The sequence below is a fragment of the Ornithorhynchus anatinus genome, chromosome 5, assembly GCF_004115215.2.
Source record: "Ornithorhynchus anatinus isolate Pmale09 chromosome 5, mOrnAna1.pri.v4, whole genome shotgun sequence".
NCBI lineage: Eukaryota > Metazoa > Chordata > Mammalia > Monotremata > Ornithorhynchidae > Ornithorhynchus > Ornithorhynchus anatinus.
In genome coordinates this window covers 5,138,293-5,157,377 of record NC_041732.1, presented here as the reverse complement: position 1 = coordinate 5,157,377, position 19,085 = coordinate 5,138,293, and the positions used below count along the sequence as shown (strand labels likewise).

The window sequence follows — 19,085 nt, the reverse complement described above, 5'->3', positions numbered from 1 at the left end:
TTGAGGCACAGAGAAGTGAAGACTGTGAGCCCGTTTAGACTGTGATTCATTCATTCATTCATTCATTCAATAGTATTTATTGAGCGCTTACTATGTGCAGAGCACTGTACTAAGCGCTTGGGATGAACAAGTCGGCAACAGATAGAGACGGTCCCTGCCGTTTGACGGGCTTACGGTCTAATCGGGGGAGATGGACAGACGAGAACGATGGCAATAAATAGAGTCGAGGGGAAGAACATCTCGTAAAAACCGATGGCAACTAAATAGAATCGAGGCGATGTACAATTCATTAACAAAATAAATAGGGTAATGAAAATATATACAGTCGAGCGGGCAAGTACAGTGCTGTGGGGATGGGAAGAGAGAGGTGGAGGAGCAGAGGGAAAAGGGGAAAAAGGGGGTTTAGCTGCGGAGAGGTAAAGGGGGGTGGCAGAGGGAGTAGAGGGAGAAGAGGAGCTCAGTCTGGGAAGGCCTCTTGGAGGAGGTGAGTTTTAAGTAGGGTTGTGAAGAGGGGACAAGAATCAGTTTGACAGAGGTGAGGAGGGAGGGCGTTCCGGGACCGCGGGAGGACGTGGCCCGGGGGTTGACGGCGGGATAGGCGAGACCGAGGGACGGCGAGGAGGTGGGCGGCGGAGGAGCGGAGCGTGCGGGGTGGGCGGTGGAAAGAGAGAAGGGAGGAGAGGTAGGAAGGGGCGAGGTGACGGAGAGCCTCGAAGCCTAGAGTGAGGAGTTTTTGTTTGGAGCGGAGGTCGATAGGCAACCGCTGGAGTCGTTTAAGAAGGGGAGTGACAGGCCCAGATCGTTTCTGCGGGAAGATGAGCCGGGCAGTGGAGTGAAGAATAGACCGGAGTGGGGCGAGAGAGGAGGAAGGGAGGTCAGAGAGAAGGCTGACACAGTAGTCTAGCCGGGATATAACGAGAGCCCGTAGCGGTAAGGTAGCCGTCTGGGTGGAGAGGAAAGGGCGGATCTTGGCGATATCGTAGAGGTGAAACCGGCAGGTCTCGGTAACGGATAGGATGCGTGGGGTGAACGAGAGAGACGAGTCAAGGATGACACCGAGATCGCGGGCCCGAGAGACGGGAAGGATGGTCGTGCCATCCACGGCGATAGAGAAGTCTGGGAGAGGACCGGGTTTGGGAGGGAAGATGAGGAGCTCAGTCTCGCTCATGTTGAGTTTTAGGTGGCGGGCCGACATCCAGGTGGAGACGTCCCGGAGGCAGGAGGAGATGCGAGCCCGAAGGGAGGGGGAGAGGACAGGGGCGGAGCCTGAAGGGAGGGGGAGAGGACAGGGGCGGAGATGTAGATCTGCGTGTCATCTGCGTAGAGATGGTAGTCAAAGCCGTGAGAGCGGATGAGTTCACCGAGGGAGTGAGTGTAAATGGAGAACAGAAGAGGGCCAAGAACTGACCCTTGAGGAACTCCAACAGTTAAAGGATGGGAGGGGGAGGAGGCTCCAGCGAAGGAGACCGAGAATGACCGTCGTTGGGCAGGGATTGTCTCTGTTGCCGAATTGTACATTCCAAACGCTTAGTACAGTGCTCTGCACATAGTAAGCGTTCAATAAATACTATTGAATGAAGTGAAGTGACTTGCCCAAGGTCTCACAGCAAACAAGTACCAGAGATGGGATTAGAACCCAGGTCCTTTTGATTCCCGGGCCCGTGCTCTATCCACTTGGTCACACTGCTTCTCGACTATAGCGATAAATCAATTAATTGTATTTATTGAACACTTACTATGTGCAGAGCACTGTACTAAGCGCTCGGGAGAGTACAATCCAACGGAATTAGCAGACCTGTTCCCTTAATGAGCTTATGGTCTAGCCACAACTGGCCCAGCCTGTGCTAAACCCCTTGAAATAGGGAAGAGCCCTGTGCTGACATCAGGCCACTATGCGCCCTCCTCCCCGCCACCTCAGGGAGAGGGCACTGACCCCTCCCTCCTGTGATCAGATGGGGTTAACCATGAGCAGCAGTGTGGCTCAATGGAAAGAGCCTGGGCTTGGGAGTCAGAGGTCGTGGATTCTAATCCCGGCTCCGCCGCTTGCCAGCTGTGTGACTTTGGGCATGCATTTTTCCTAGCCTGAACAGGAGGAGGGGCAAATTAAACCTCCCTGAGACCTCTCAGTGGTGGATGCACGCTTCCGTCCCCGCCACTCTACCGAGACTGCTCTCTCTAAGGTCACCCATGACCTCCTTCTTGCCAAATCCAATGGCTCCTACTCCATTCTGATCCTCCTTGACCTCTCTGCTGCCTTTGACACTGTCGACCATCCCCTCCTCCTCCATACCTTATCTCACCTTGGCTTCACGGACTCTGTCCTCTCCTGGTTCTCCTCTTACCTCTCTGGCCGATCATTCTCGGTCTCCTACGCTGGAGCCTCCTCCCCCTCCCATCCTTTAACTGTTGGAGTTCCTCAAGGGTCAGTTCTTGGCCCTCTTCTGTTCTCCATTTACACTCACTCCCTCGGTGAACTCATCCGCTCTCACGGCTTCGACTACCATCTCTACGCAGATGACACGCAGATCTACATCTCCGCCCCTGTCCTCTCCCCCTCCCTTCAGGCTCGCATCTCCTCCTGCCTCCGGGACGTCTCCACCTGGATGTCGGCCCGCCACCTAAAACTCAACATGAGCGAGACTGAGCTCCTCATCTTCCCTCCCAAGCCCGGTCCGCTCCCAGACTTCTCCATCACCGTGGATGGCACGACCATCCTTCCCGTCCCGCAGGCGCGCAATCTCGGTGTCATCCTTGACTCGTCCCTCTCGTTCACCCCACACATCCTATCCGTTACCAAGACCTGCCGGTTTCACCTCTACAACATCGCCAAGATCCGCCCTTTCCTCTCCACCCAAACGGCTACCTTACTATTACGGGCTCTCGTCATATCCCGGCTAGACTACTGTGTCAGCCTTCTCTCTGACCTCCCTTCCTCCTCTCTCGCCCCGCTCCGGTCTATTCTTCACTCCGCTGCCCGGCTCATCTTCCCGCAGAAACGATCTGGGCATGTCACTCCCCTTCTTAAACGACTCCAGTGGTTGCCTATCGACCTCCGCTCCAAACAAAAACTCCTCACTCTAGGCTTCGAGGCTCTCCATCACCTTGCCCCTTCCTACCTCTCCTCCCTTCTCTCTTTCTACCGCCCACCCCGCACGCTCCGCTCCTCCGCCGCCCACCTCCTCGCCGTCCCTCGGTCTCGCCCATCCCGCCGTCGACCCCCGGGTCACGTCCTCCCGCGGTCCCGGAACGCCCTCCCTCCTCACCTCCGCCAAACTGATTCTCTTTCCCTCTTCAAAACCTTACTTAAAAATCACCTCCTCCAAGAGGCCTTCCCAGACTGAGCTCCTCTTCCCCCTCTACTCCCTCTGCCATCCCCCCTTTACCTCTCCGCAGCTAAAGCCTCATTTTCCCCTTTTCCCTCTGCTCCTCCACCTCTCCCTTCCCATCCCCACAGCACTGTACCCGTCCGCTCAACTGTATATATTTTCGTTACCCTATTTATTTTGTTAATGAATTGTACATCGCCTTGATTCTATTTAGTTGCCATTGTTTTTACGAGATGTTCTTCCCCTTGACGCTGTTTAGTGCCATTGTTCTTGTCTGTCCGTCTCCCCCGATTAGACTGTAAGCCCGTCAAACGGCAGGGACTGTCTCTATCTGTTGCCGACCTGTTCATCCCAAGCGCTTAGTACAGTGCTCTGCACATAGTAAGCGCTCAATAAATACTATTGAATGAATGAATGAATGAATGAATGAATGAATGCAGGGAATGAGACCTCATGGGAAAGTTGCCAACTGCTCAGAGGCCAGGACTCCCCTATCCCAGGCATTCATTTAATCATATTTATTGAGCACTTACTGTGTGCAGAGCACTGTACTAAGCGCTTGGAAAGTACAATTCAGTAATACAGACCATCCCTTCTCACACCGGGCTTGCGATCTAGAAGACCATCTCCCTCTAGAAGTGGTAACAATTGAATTTGTTGAGGGTCTCCTGAGTGCAATGCAATGTACTAAGCACTTGTAGTAGTAGTAATAATAATAAAATAATAATTGTGGTATTTAAGTACTTACTATGTGCCAGGCACTGTACTAAGCCCTGGGGTGGAAACAGGCAAATCAGGTTGGACACAGCCCTTGTCCCTCATGGGGCTCACAGTCTTAATCCCCATTTTACAGATGAGGTAACTGAGGCAAAGGGAAGTTAAGTGCCTTGCCCAAGTTCCCGCTGCGGACAAGTGGCAGAGCCATGATTCAAACTCATGACCTTCTGACTCCCAGGCACGTGCTCTGTCCCCTAGGTTATGCTGGAGCAGTAGTAGTAGGAAGAGGATGAGTAGTAGTGATATTTTTGAGCGCCACTGGGTGCAATAATAATAATAATAATAATGTTGGTATTTGTTAAGCACTTACTATGTGCCGAGCACTGTTCTAAGCACTGGGGTAGACACAGGAGAATCAGATTGTCCCAGGTGGGGCTCACAGTCTTTATCCCCATTTTACAGATGAGGTAACTGAGGCACCGAGAAGTTAAGTGACTTGCCCAAAGTCACACAGCTGACAAGTATTAAAATACACTGTAATAGCACTTGGGAAAGTACAGCAGAAGAAAGATACATTTTCTGCCCATAAGGTGCTTCCTCTAAAATGGGGGAGACACATAGAAATATGAGAAGGTATCTACCAACTCTCTTATATTGTCCTCTCCTAAGCCCCGGGTTCCCCTCTCAGGGTGGCCCCTGGAGAGTTTCCAGTCCTCTACCATTCTCGGCTACAGGAGGGAGAGTCAAGCAGAGGCCCGTCCGTTCCATTCCTAGCTTGGGCAGTGGTTAGAGAGTGGAAGGCCATCTGTTCCACATCAAAACTCACCCGTGCTGGGCAGCAGCGGCGTGGGAGAGAAACAAGGGCGGAGATTCAAGCCTACTGCGCGGAAGGAGGCGATGATGGTAAACCACTTCTGTATTTTAACCAAGAAAACTCTATGAATACACGATCAGAACGATTGCAGGTGGAAGTGGGGCATTCCGGGAGAGATGCGTCCACGGCGTCGCTATGGGTCAGACACGACTCGACGGCATGACAAGCGCTGAGTACAGTGCTCTGCACAGAGTAAGCATTCACTATATATGATTGAGTGATAGTCACTCATTCAGTGGTTAGTATTATTGATATGAGGGAATATTCATTTAGTCGGTGGTTGATAAATAAAATGAAATGTTCCATCGGATGTGCACGTGTAGACAAATGCTGAGGATGGGAGTAAATACAACTTGTAAGTGCAAGAGGCGGCTGAAGGGTTGTTGATTCATGGTGTTGATGATGTGTTTGGGAAGGTTTTTGGAGAAGGGGGGATTTTAGGAGGTCTGGGGGATTGGAGGGAGGAGGGACTTTTAAGTTTGGGAAATAGGGGGAGAGTCAGAGGGTAGCCAGAAGGTAGGTTTGAGAGGAGTAAAGAATGCCAGCAGGGAGGGGCGGGGAGGAGAGTTGATAGGTAAAAGAGGAAGCTGGTGGAAGGCTTTGAAGCCAAAGATAAAGGAGTCTTTGATCGAGGCTGAGGGAGATGGGCAAAGATTGGAGGGTTGTGAGCAGAGGAGACATGAGCTAAGAAGCAGCATGGCCTAGTGGATAGAGCATGGGCCTGGAAGTCAGAAGGAGCTGGGTTCTAATCCCTGCTCCGCCATGTGTCTGCTGTGTGACCTTGGGCAAGGTACTTCACTTCTCTGGGCCTCTGTTGCCTCATCTGTAAAATGGGGATTAAGAGTGATCCCCATGTGGGACAGGAACTGTATCCAACCCGATTACTTTGTATCCACCCCAGAGCTTAGTATATCTTCTAAACTGTGAGCCTGTTGTTGGGTAGGGATGGTCTCTATTTGTTACCGAATTCCACTTTCCAACTGTGTAGACAGTGCTCTGCACACAGTAAGCACTCAATAAACACGATTGATTGAATAAATGAATGAATGAATAGTGCCTGGCACATAGTAAGCGCTTAACAAATACCATTATTATTATTATAGTAAGCGCTTAACATATAATTATTTCAGGAAGATGATCCCAGGCAACAGAATGGTGGAATATGAAGTGGGGAGAGGTCTGGAGTCAGGGAGACCGCCGAGGAGGCCAATCCAATAGTACAGTTATGAATTGACAAGCGCTTAAGCCAGGGTGGTGGCTAATTTGCATGGAGAAAAAAGAGCCGTGAAATATTTCTGAGGACAGTTCAGCAGGTCTTAACAGTAGTTTGGATTTGAGAACAGAATTGCAATGAAGAGTCGAAGACATTCCAAGTGTTCTGGGTTTAGGGAGAAGGAGGATGGTGGTGGTGTCGATGGAGATGGGAAAGTTAAGGAGGGACACTGAAAGTTAAGGGATGATGGAAAGTTTGAGGTAACAGTGGGATGTCAAAGGGGAGGTGTCCTGAAGGCAAGAGGAGAAGGAGGATTAGAGAGCTGGAGAGAAGTGAGGGCTGGAGGGATGGATTGTTGATGAATCACCCCCATAGAGGTTCAAACTGAAACATGGGAATGAATGAACTCCTGGAGAAAGAGAGAGAAAGAAGAGAAGAGAAGCAGCATGGGCCTGGCAGTCAGAAACCTGGGTTCTAATCCCAGCTCTGCCGCATGTCTGTTGCGTGACCTTGGGAAAGTCACTCAACTTCTCTGTGCCTCAGTTCTGTCATCTGTAAAATGGGGATTAAATTTTACTACCTTCTACTTAGACCGGGAGCCCCAGGTGGGATAGGGACTGTGTCCAAACTGATCAACTTGTATCTTCCCCAGTGCTTAGAACAGTGTTTGACACATCGTAAGCACTTAACAAGTACCGTCATGATTATTATTAGTGTGGAGGGGGGAAACTGTAAGCTCCTTTGGGGCAGGGAAGGGGTCTACCAACTCTGTTGTATTGTAATTCAATTCAATCGTATTGAGTGCTTACTGTAGGCAAAGCCCTGTACTAAGCGCTTGGGAGAGTACAATATAACAATAAACAGACATATTCTCTGCCCACAACGAGCTTACAGTCTCTCCCAAGCACTTAATACAGTGTTCTGCACAAAGTAAGCACTAATACGATTGACTGCTTGATTGATTGACTGACTGATTGAAGAGCAAGGGAAGCAATGGTGGAAGAGGAATGAAACAGAGAAGTAACAGTTGGAGAGGTTAGGAGGAGAACGAGGAGAGTATGGGGTTGGCCGAATGAAGATCTGATAGCATTCAAAGGAGAAGTTATGGGAAATTGACCTCTGAGCAGACCACAGCTTCCTCGCCTTGCTAATAATAATGTTGGTATTTGTTAAGCGCTTACTATTTGCAGAACACTGTTCTAAGGTCTCTTGGAAGCATCAGCCTGAGAGGGCTGATTTGGAGGCGTGGGCAGGGGAGCAGAGCGGAAAGCCAGGGGTCAGGCTGTTCTGCCATGTTGGAGCCCAGGGAGGGGGACGGAAAGTTCCAGATTTTGAATTCCCTTCTGTCCTCACCACTTCCCTCTCTTGCCCCTGAAGACCTCGTCACGTCCTGAACTGGAAATATATCCTCAAGGTCCCCACTAATCTTCTTGCCAGATGAGAAGCAGCATGGCCTAATGGAAGGAACACGGGCCTGGGAGTCAGAGGACCCGGGTTTTAATGCCGGCGCTGCCACTTGTCTGCTGTGTGATCTTGGGCAAGCCACTTTACTTCTCTAGGCCTCAGTTTCCTCATCCGTAAAATGATGATTAAGAACGTGAGCCCCGTGTGGGAAAGGGACTGTGTCCAACCTGATTATTTTGTTTCTACCCCAGTGCCTGGCACATAGTGAGTACTTAACAAATACCACAAAAATAATAATAATAATAATAATCTAATGGGCTCTATTCCCTATTAAACTTCCTTGACCGCTCACTATCTTTGACACTGTTGCCCACTCCCTTCTCCTAAAAACACTCTCCAACCTTGGTTTTACCAGCACAAGTTCTCACCACTTTTAAAAGTGGTATTTACTAAGCACTTTCTATGTGCCAGGCACTGTACTAAGCACTGAGGTAGATACAAGCTAATCAGGTTGGACACAGTTCCACATGGGACTCACAGTCTGAATCTCCATTTTACAGATGAGGAAACTGAGGCACAGAGAAGTTAGGCGACCTGTGTAAGGTCACAAAGCAGACAAGTGGTGGAGCCGGTAGGAGAACCCGGGTCCTTCCGATGCCCATTCTGAGCTCTATCATTCATTCGATCATATGTATCGAGCGCTTACTGTGTGCAGAGCACTGAGAGACCCTGCTAAACCCTCCTAAAATCATACCTCCTCCGGAAAACTTTCCCAGATTAAGCTCCACCTTCCCATATCAAATCCACCCAAAGATCACCTTCCACTCATGTATATTTTCTCACCGCATCAGCACTCACAGATATTTTCCACATCCTCTAGACTCTGAGCTTGTTGTGGTCAGGGGTTGTCTCTCTTTATTACTGTTTTGTACTTCCCCAAGCGCTTAGTACAGTGCTCTGCACACCATAAGCGCTCAATAAATACGATCAAATGAATGAATACTTTAGCTAACACTTGGTTACTCAGCTGTTTCTCCTTCCAAACATGTTCTCTCAGTGGCTTTTTCTTTCTTCTTCGCTAGCATGTGGCTTGGGCCCGTGTGTGTCTTTCCAGATCTACTATCTACAGTCTAGATCCCTCTAGACCATAAGCTCCTTGTAATAATAATAATAATAATGATGGTATTTCTTAAGCGCTTACTATGTGCCCAGCACTGTTCTAAGCACTGGAGTAGATACAAGGTAATCAGCTTGTCCCACTTGGGGCCCACGATCTTAATCCCCATTTTGCAGATGAGGCAACCGAGGCACAGAGAATAATAATGATGTTATTTGTTAAGCGCTTACTATGTGCCAAGCACTGTTCCAAGCAGTGGGGTAGACACAAAGTAATCAGGTTGTCTCATTTGGGGCCCACGGTCTTAATCCCCATTTCACAGATGAGGTAACTGAGGCACAGAGAAGTGAAGTGACTTGCCCAAAGTCACCCAGCCGACAAGTGGCGGAGCCGGGATTAGAACCCACGACCTCTGACTCCCAAGCCCGTGCTCTTGCCACTAAGCTTCTCTGCTGCTGTTCTGTGTGGGCAGGGAATGCGTCCACTTTTGTAGTGTCCTCTCCCAAGCGCTTAGTACAGTGCTCTGCACCCAGTGAGCGCTCGATAAATCGAACGAAGCAACCGTATGCTTCTTGAGGGCAGGCGCCGTCTCCCCTACTCAACTGCCCACCAGCGAGAACTCAGCGTGGTGCTACGCACAAGGTGTGGACGCCGGCTAGGATGACCCTTACTCAACTGTCCAACGGCAAGAGCTCAGCGTGGTGCTGCGCACAAGGTGTGAACACTGGCTAAGATCCCGACGGGGGCGGGAGCGCTGGGCCCGGCCGCCCCCGCCCCCACCCCAAAGGGGAAGACCGTGTTCTGGATCCCCTGGTTACGACATTGTCCACTTCCCTCTCTATTGGGTGCCCAAGGGTGAGTCCCTTCCAGACCCCTCTGCCTCTTGTCCCCTCCGCTGCCTCGCCGCTCCGTCCTGCCCCGGGTGAGTCTTCCCTTCCGACGGTATTTGGTAAGCGCTTCCTCTGGGCCAGGCACTGTACTGAGCGCTGGGGTGGGTACGAGCGAATCGAGTCGGAGACAGTCCCTGTCCGTCGAGGGGCTCGCGATCTCAACCCCCATTTTGCAGATGAGGCGACTGAGGCCGGAGAAGTGAAGGGAGCCACCTCCTCCGATGGTATTTGGTAAGCGCTTCCTCTGGGCGAGGCACTGTACTGAGCGCTGGGGTGGGTACGAGCGAATCGAGTCGGACACAGTCCCTGTCCGTCGAGGGGCTCGCGATCTCAACCCCCATTTTGCAGATGAGGCAAGTGAGGTCCAGAGAAGTGAAGGGAGTCACCCCCTCCGATGGTATTTGGTAAGCGCTTCCTCTGTGCCAGGCACTGCACTGAGCGCTGGGGTGGGTACGAACGAATCGAGTCGGACACAGTCCCTGTCCCTCTTGGGGCTCGCGCTCTCAACCCTCATTTTGCAGATGAGGCAAGTGAGGTCCAGAGAAGTGAAGTGAGTCACCCTCTCCGATGGTATTTGGTAAGCGATTCCTCTGTGCCAGGCACTGAACTGAGCTCTGGGGTGGGTACAAGAGAATCGAGTCGGACACAGTCCCTGTCCGTCGTGGGGCTCGAGGGGCTCGAGTCCCATTTTGCAGATGAGGCGACTGAAGCCCAGAGGTAAGCGCTTAGTACAGTGCTCTGCACACCGTAAGCGCTCAATAAATACGATTGAATGAATGGAGTCACCCTCTCCGTCCCCGGGGCCGCGGCCATCCGGACACCTGGGTGGGGAAGGGGAAGGGACCCAGGCAACCGGGGATGGGGCAAACGGGGCAGGAATGGGGAAGGGGCCCGGGCATCCGGGGGTGGGGCAAAGGGGGCAGAAAGGGAGAAGGAGCCCGAGGTGGGAGGAGGGGCAGGGTCGGGGGTTGGGGTGAGCCGGTGGGGGCAGAGCTCGGGTGAGGACGGAGGCAGAGGGCTCAGGTGGGAGCGGGCTGGGGTCTCCCCGGGGGCCGAGGTGAGCCGGGGATGCTCCTGGCCCGGGACAGTCTCGTTTCCTTCCCGCCCCTCCTGTCCCGGGATAACAGCTTTCCTCCACCATCCGTCCCGCAGGCGCCTTTCCTTCCACCCGTTCCCTCCCGCTCCCCCCGCATCTTCCCCTCCCGCTCCTCATCTTTCCTCTCCCGCTCCCCTGGGCTTTCCCCTCCCTTTCCCCACCCTTCCCGGCCCGCTCCCCCACATTTTTCCTCCTCCCTTTCCCCCGCATCTTCCCGTACCGCTCCTCAAGCCTTCACCTCCCACTCCCCCTCACTTTCTCCTCCCGCTTCCCCGCATCTTCCCCCCGTTCCTCGCACCTTCCTCTTCCGCTCCCCGATGTTTCACCTCCTGTTCCCCCGCACCTTCCCCTCCCGCTGCCCGAACCCTTGGCTCCAGTTCTCCAGCACTTTCCCCTCGCTCTCCCATCCTTCCCCTCCCATTCCCTAACCCTTCACCTTCTGTTTCCCCGTACTTTCCCTTCCCGCTTCCTGAATCCTTCTTCTGCCTCCCTGCGCTTTCCCCTCCCGCTCCCCCAATCCTCCACCTTCGGCTTCCCTACCCTTTTCCCTCCCGCTCCCTCAATCCTTTACTTTCTGCTTCCCCGCGCTTTCCCTTCCCGCTCCCCGAATCCTTCTTCTGCTTCCCTGCACTTTCCCCTCCCGCTCCCCCAACCCTCCACCTTCTGTTTCCCGGCACTTTCCCCTCCCACTCCCCGGCGCCTTCCCTTCCCACCGCCTCGCACTTTCCCTTCCCGCTCCCTCTCTCCTTTCCCTCCTGCTCCCCAGCTCCTTTCCCAACCCGGCGTTTTTCCCTCCGGCTCCCCCGGTCCTTCCCCCTCCCCTTGGGCCCGAGTCCACCGTCCTGGCCCCGGGCCTCTCAGGGCCAGATGTGCCCTCCCCCTCCCTGCCCCATGGGTGCCAGCCCGGCCCCTGGGTGCCAACCCGGCCAGGGTCCTCCCTCGACCAGGGCTCGGTGGGCTGGGGTCGGAAGATCTGGGGAAGCCAAACCCACCCCCCCCCACCCCATCTCACCAAAGCCCCCGTCTTCCCCGGTCTCTTCCCCACCACTTATCAGCTGTATGACTTTGGGCAGGTCACTTAACTTCTCTGTGCCTCAGTTACCTTATCTTTAAAATGGAGATTAAGACCGTGAGACCCATGTGGGACAACCTGATCGATTACCTTGTATCTATCCCCAGTGCTAAGAACAGTGCTTGGCAAATAGTAAGCCCTTAACAAATACTATCATTATTATCATTATTATTATTATTCCCCCCCAGCCCCCGACCAGCCCAGAGCTCTGCCCCACGCTCCGTCCCTGGGCTACCTCTTCCTGAGCCGGGCCGGGCCAGACCAGAGAAATGGGAGTCGCCATCTGAACTGCCGCTGGGACGAGGTCTGGGGATGATGCTGCTGCCTCCCCTGCTGCCCCTCCTGTCCCTGCTGTCCCTTCTCTGCAGGGGTAAGTGCAGACAAGGGCCCAGCCCGGGGGCAGAGAGCAGACATGGCATTCATTCGATCCTATTTATTGAGCACTTACTGTGTGCAGAGCACTGTAATAATAATAATAATAATGAGAATGGTATTCTGTAAGTGCTTACTATGTGCCGAGCACCGTTCTAAGCACTGGCGGTGGGTACAAGCAAATCGAGTTGGACACAGTCCCTGTCCCAAGTGGGGCTCACAGTCTCAAGCCCCATTTTACAGATGAGGGAACTGAGGTCCAGAGAAGTGAAGTGACTTAAGGTCAACCAGCAGAAAAGTGGCAGAGTGGGATTAGAACCCATGACCTTCTGACTACCAGGCCTGGGCTCTAGCATTACTGTGTTAAGCACTCGGGAGTGGACAATTCAACAGTAGTCACATTCCCTACCCACAACGAACTGACAGTCTAGAGCAGGTTGGGGACATCAACCGAAGAGGGGAGGGGATCTGGGTAGCAGTAGGGAGAGGGCTCTGCCTCAGTGTCCCCTCTCTTTCCATTAGGGTCCCTTTCCCAGTTTTCTGGGTTCACGCTGCAGGTTCTGCAGTCAGTGACGGTGCAGGAGGCCCTCTGTGTCTCCATCCCTTGCACCTTCACCTATCCCAACTACAAATGGAACTCCCAAATTGCCCATGGCTACTGGTTCCGGATCAGGGACGAGAGCTCCAGTCCCGCCGTGGCAGCGACTGACCCCACGAAGGAGCTGAGGGAGGAGACCCGGGGCCGGTTCCGCCTCATCGGAGACCTGCAGAAAAAGAAGTGCACCCTGAGCATCAGTAACGTCCGGAAAGAAGACGCCGGCATCTACTACTTCAGGCTGCAGAAGGGAGAGATCAAGTATAGTTATAAAAATACTGAGGTCTCTGTAGAGGTGACTGGTAAGGACCAAATGGATGGGGGTTGGAGGATGGGGGAAGGGGAGGTGGGTGGTGGGACACCCCCAGGGGGGAGGGAAGGGCAAGGAGGGGTCCCAGAGGGTGAGCTAAGCTGCTTCTTGGCCACCTCCTCCTTCTCCGCACCCATCCGGATCCAGCTCTGACTCAAGAGCCCGAAGTCCGGGGAACAGAGACCCTACGGGCCGGCTGTCCAGCGACTATGACCTGCTTGGCCCCGGGGAACTGCAAAAGCGAGGTGCTCCCGACCTTCTCGTGGACGGGTACAGTCCTCTCCCCCAGGAGAGACCCCTCACTGACCAACAGCCCCGGCCCCCCTCCCTCCTCTGTGCTCTCCTTCACCCCTGGCTCGAAGGACCACGGCTCCAACCTCACCTGCCGGGTGACCTTCCCCGGAACCGATATCACCATACAGACAACCGTCCGGCTCAGCGTCACGTGTGAGCCCGGGGCCTGGGGGGCAGGGGGCGGAGAGGGTGGATCAGTGGGGGGATCGGGGAGGGGAGGTGAGATCAGGTAGGAATAATACTAATTAATAATAATGATGGTATTTGTTAACCCTTTCGAACAGTGTCCAGCACTTAGAACAGTGCTTGGCACATACTAAGCGCTTAACAAATACCATAGTTATTATTTCTACCTGCCAGGCACTAAGTGCTGGGGTAGATACAAGATAATCTGGTTGGACACAGTTCCTGTCCCACACAGGGCTCAGAATCTTCATCCCCATTTTACAGATGAGGGAACCGAGGCAAGGAGAAGTTAAGTGACTTAGTCCCAGGTCACAAAGCAGACAAGTGACGAAGCCGGGCTTACAACCCAAGCCCTTTGTTGGTCAGTCAGTCAATCGATCATATTCACTGGGTGCTTACTGTGTGCAGAGCCCCGTAGTAAGCGCTTGGGTGAGTGCAATCTAACAGTATAACAAGACACATTCCCTGTCCACAAAGAACTTACAGTCTAGAGGATACACAGAAAGCGCTTAACAAACACCATAAAACAACAACCAAAAAAAAAAGGGTGCCTGGTGGTGTTGCAGATCTCCCCGCACCGCCGACGATCCGCGTTTACCTGGGGAACAGCACAGGTAGGGGTATGAGTGTGTGTGTGTGTGTGTGTGTGTGCGCACCCACAGGTGAAAGAGTGGGCTGAACGGATGTGGTGGAGGGGGATGGAGGGGGGACTGGGCCCGGGTCCCCGATCGGGGGTCAGAGGGCAACGGTGGGACCGGGGCCTCTCCCGCCAGGCTCTGGCTGCAGCTGGTCTCTCCCTGCAGTGCCCACCTCCCCCGACAATGCATCATCCCTGACGGTCCCGGAGGGCGGGACCCTGCGCCTGGTCTGCTCCGCGCCCGCCCACCCCCCGGCCACACTGAGCTGGACAAGGGTCGGTTTGGGATTAAGCCTCTCCCCACGCCAGGGCCCCCAGGGCCTGGAGCTGGAGCTGGCCCGGCTGGGGTCCGGCGACGGAGGAGAGTACGTCTGCCGAGCTCACCACCCGCATGGGGGTACCCGCCTCGTCTCCCTCACCTTGGTGCTGCAGAGTGAGAGTCCAGGTAGGTTCTAGGATCGGGGAGGGTGGCGGGGACCCTTAAAGCCCTCAGTCCACGAAAAACGTTCAGGCCACATCTCCCCCAAATGGAGAAGCAGCGTGGTGTAGTGGTTAGAGCACGGGCCTGGGAGTCAAAAGGACCTGGGTTCTAATTCCGGCTCCACCACATGTCTGCTGTGTGAACTTTGGCAAGTCACTTCACTTCTCTGGGCCTCGGTTGCCTCATCTGGAAAATGGGGATTAAGAGCGTGAGTCCCAGGTGGGACAGGGACTGTGTCAAACCTGCTTAATTTATACCTACCCCAGCCCTTAGAACAGTGCTTAGTACATAGTAAGCACTTAAGTACCATTATTATTATTTGAGAACCTCCAGCGGTTTCCCGTCCACCTCCACCTCACACAGAAACTCTTTCCCACCAACTTTAAAGCACTGTCAGCTCTCCCACTTCTAGCTCACCTCACTACTATTCCAGCTCAGCCTGCTCACTTTGCTCTTCTAGCATCACCTTGTTCATGGTGCCCCGAGGTCATCTATCTCGCCCCCCAAACCCTTTGCCTACATCCTCCCTCTGCCCTGAAACTCCTTCCCCCTCCATATATACCTGACCTCCAGTCTTCCCACCTTCAAAGCCCTATTAAGGTCACATCTCCTCCAAGAGAAGGAAAAACGACAATGTCTAGTGGAAAGAGCTTGGGCCTGGGAGTCAGAGGGCCTGAATTCTAACCCAGGCTCTGCAGCCTGTCTGCTGTGTGACCTTGGACAAGTCACTTCACTTCTCTGTGCCTCAGTTACCTCTTCTGAGGATTAAGCCTGGGAGGCCATATGGGACGGGGACTGTGTCCAACCTGATTGCCTTGTTTCTACCCTTCGTATCCACCTGATTACCTTGTATGTTCCTTGGGGCAGTGGGAGGAAGAGACTAGGCTTCAAGGGTCTCCATCACCTTGACCCCTCCTACCTCTCCTCCCTTCTCTCTTTCTACCGCCCACCCCGCACGCTCCGCTCCTCCGCCGCCCATCTCCTCACCGTCCCTCGGTCTCGCCTATCCCTCTGTCGACCCCTGGGCCATGTCCTCCCGCGGTCCTGGAATGCCCTCCCTCCTCACCTCAGACAATCGAATTCTCTTCCCCTCTTCAAATCCCTACTTAAAACTCACCTCCTCCAAGAGGTCTTCCCAGACTGAGCTCCCCCCTTTTTCCCTCTGCTCCCTCTACCCCCCTTCACCTCTCCGCAGCTAAACCCTCTTCTCCCCCCTTTCCCTCTCCTCCTCCCCCTCTCCCGTCCCACCCCCTCAGCACCGTACTCATCCGCTCGACTGTATATATCTTTATCACCCTATTTATTTTGTTTATTTTGTTTAATGAGATGTGCATCACCCTGATTCTATTTAGTTGCCATTGTTTTTATGAGATGTTCTTCCCCTTGAGTCTATTTATTGCCACTGTTCTTGTCTGCCTGTCTCCCTCGATTAGACTGTAAGCCCATCAAACGGGAGGGACTGTCTCTAGCTGTTGCCGACTTGTTCATTCCAAGTGCTTAGTACAGTGCTCTGCACATAGTAAGCACTCAATAAATACTACTGAATAAATGAATGAGATGTCGGGGCCGGGCAGGGATCTGGGCTGTGGAAGGGGGCGAGGGCTCGTCTCATTTCTCCCCTGGGTGCAGGGAAGTCTCTGGGCCACTCTGGATCCTATGGCAAGGGGCTGATCCTGGGGGCCGCCGGTGGAGTCGGGGTCACCACCCTCATCTTCCTCTGCCTCATCCTCCTCATGTGAGTCTCCACCCCGTCCCTCTGTCCGTCCGTCCATCCAACCGCCTGTCCGATCGTCCGAGCCCACCACACGAGGGGCGCCATTTGAGGGGATGAGACTCTCAGCTTGAGACTACCCCTCTAGATTATAGGCTTGTGGTGGGCAGGTAACGTGTCTGTTTTATTGTATTCTCCCAAGCACTGAGTACAGTGCTCAGCACACAGTTAGCACTCATTAAATATTATAGATTGACTGAAAGGGAGCATGGTCTGTGGATAGAGGCATGGCCTGGGAGTCAGAGGACCTGGGTTCTAAACCCATCGCTGTCATTTGTCTGCAGTGTGACCTTGGGCGAATCACTCTGAGCCTCAGTTACCTCATCTGTAAAATGGGGATTAAGACTGTGAGCCCCATGTGGGACAGGGACTGTGTCCAGCCTAATTAGCCTGCATCTACCCCAGCGTTTAGTACAGTGTCTGGCACATAGTAAGTGCTTAACTAATTCCATTAAAAAAAAAAAAGGAGCTCCCATGGCTGGGAGACCAGGCGGATTCCGGGCCCTTGGGGGCATGAGCCGGGGCCCGGACCTCCAGCCCCGCTGGCTGGGTGGGCAAAGAGAATAGCTGGGGGAGGGAGAGATGGGGCTGGCGGGGGAGCGGGCTCGGACCGAGAGATGGACCCAGGGCTCCTTCCCCCAGTGTGAAGACTCTCAGAGCGAAGCTGGCCACCCCAGAGCCAGTGACCTTCAAGGTCCAGGGCATCGCCAAGGCCGATAGCATCAATCTGGTATCCAAGACTATCCCACTGCCGGTGAGTGACTGGGGGTCCTGCTCGTCCAGCCCCACCCCCTCCACTAGCCCAGGCTTCTCAGAGCCCAGATCCTCCAGGACCCTCAGTTCCCACCCCATCCCCGTCTCTGGCCCCCTGCTCCTGACCCCCTGCTCCTGACCTTTGGGTCTGGCTAAAACTCTCAGTCACCTTGCCCCCTCTTACCTCACCTTGATGCTTTCCTATTACAAACCCAGCCTGCACACTTCTCTCCTTTAATGCCAACCTTCTCACTGAACCTCAGTCTTGTCTATCTTGCCGCCGACCTTTTGCTCACACCCTGCCTCTTACCTGGAACGCCCTCCCTCTTCATATCCGACAGACTCTCTCCCACTTCAAAGCCTTCTTGAAGGCACATCTCCTCCAAGAGGCCTTCCCTGACTAAACCCTCCTTTCCCCTTCTTCCACTCCCTTCTTCACTGCCCTGACTTGCTCCTTTTATTCATGCCCCTCCCAGCCCCACAGCACTTATGTCCATATCTGTCGTTTATGTATTTATATTAACGTTTGTCTTCCTTTCTAGACTGTAATATTGTTGTGGGTAGGGAATGTGTCTATTTATGGTTCTAGTGTACTCTCCCAAGCGTTCGCAGTAAGTGCTTAATAAATACAATGGACTGACTGACTGATGGATTCTCTTTTGGCAGAAGGAGTTCCAGGAGTCCCGGCCGGACGGCACTCTGGAGCTCCCGTCCTACGCCGAGCCCGACCCCGCTAAGGAAGGGGATGGGGAGGAGGCGGAGGAGCTGCAGTACTATGCGTCCCTGACCTTCCAGCCCCGGCAGCTCCAGGACACTATCCAGTCTGGAGAGATAACTGAGTACTCGGAGATTAAGTTCCAATGAGGGGCCGGGGGTGGGGGGATGGGGCAGTGTGGTGGGAGGGGCGCTTGCTGGGGGTCCAGGCCAGACCAGGCCGGGCAAGGCTGGGATAGACGAGGAATAAAAATGAACTGGATGCAGCCGTCGCTGTGATTGTTTGAATCCTCCCATCCCCAAGTCAGGGTTCTTCTCCAGCACCCAGGCTTCCTGCTCCTTACTGCTTCCGGCAGCCACCCCCAGACCCCAGGGGGCAGAGGGCAGGGGCAGGAAGACTCCCTGGTTCTGGAGAGAAGCAGCGTGGCCTAGTGGCAAAAGCATGGGCTTGGGAATCAGAGGACATTGGGTTCTAATCCCAGCTCTGCCACTTGTCTGCTGGGTGACCTTGGACGATTCACTTCATTTCTCTGTGCTTCAGTTACCTCATCTATAAAATGGGGCTTTCCCCCCAGTCTTAAGACCCATTTTATAGATGAGGTAACTGAAGCACAGAGAAATGAAGTGAATCGTCCAAGGTCCTAGGGGAGGGGCTGGTGGTCCCATAGCCAAGGCAGGAATCGGCACTGGAGAGGCAGGCTGGAGGCTGGCTTGGTGGTAGCGAGGGGCAGGTGACGGGGAGAGAAGAAAGGATGAGAAGGAGAAGGAAGAGGACGAGGATGAGGAGAAGAAAAAAGAGAATGATGAATAGGAGGAGAAAGAGTGTGGCCTAATGGATATGGCCGGACCTGGAAGATAGAAGGAACTGGGTTCTAATCCCTGCTCCACCACTTATATGCTGTGTGACTTTGGGAATATTACATCCCTTCTCTGTGCCTTAGTCACCTCATCTGTAAAATGGGGATTAAAACCGTGAGCCCCATGTGAGACATGGACCGTGTCCAGTCGGATTGTCTGGTATCTACTCAGCACTTAGAATAGCGTCTGGCACATAGTAAGCCCTTAACAAATACCACCAAAAAAAAAAAAGAGGAGGAGGAGGAGATAGAGAAGACAGTCACAGCAGTCTACCCAGGAGAGGCTCAGGCCCCAGATTGAGACTGTGCCCAGGATCGAGGACAGGGCAAGGCCAAGGCCAGAGCTACATCTCAAATGGCAGAGAGAAGCCTAGAGAAGAGCCAGGGGTGTCATGGAGGTTTCCAG

At 53.7% G+C, this 19,085-nt stretch overlaps 1 protein-coding gene across 7 annotated transcripts; it reads left to right on the top strand.

Moving 5' to 3' along the window:
- The first annotated feature begins 9,475 nt into the window (after nucleotides 1-9,475).
- LOC100091870 (sialic acid-binding Ig-like lectin 13) lies at nucleotides 9,476-18,088 on the top strand. Of its 7 annotated transcripts, none has more exons than XM_029064600.2 (10): nucleotides 9,490-9,573; nucleotides 9,718-9,772; nucleotides 11,898-12,079; nucleotides 12,604-12,978; nucleotides 13,134-13,433; nucleotides 14,033-14,080; nucleotides 14,270-14,548; nucleotides 16,214-16,319; nucleotides 16,998-17,109; nucleotides 17,775-18,088. In XM_029064600.2, the coding sequence occupies exons 3-10, from the start codon at nucleotides 12,022-12,024 to the stop codon at nucleotides 17,970-17,972; spliced, it is 1,476 nt and encodes a 491-aa protein (XP_028920433.1). In that variant the 5' UTR covers nucleotides 9,490-9,573; nucleotides 9,718-9,772; nucleotides 11,898-12,021; the 3' UTR covers nucleotides 17,973-18,088. The 7 variants fall into 7 exon arrangements, with proteins under 7 accessions (XP_028920434.1, XP_028920433.1, XP_028920436.1 ...); XM_029064603.2 differs by having other exon boundaries at nucleotides 9,493-9,600; nucleotides 17,778-18,088; XM_029064599.2 differs by having other exon boundaries at nucleotides 9,494-9,600.
- The last annotated feature ends 997 nt before the right edge of the window (nucleotides 18,089-19,085 follow it).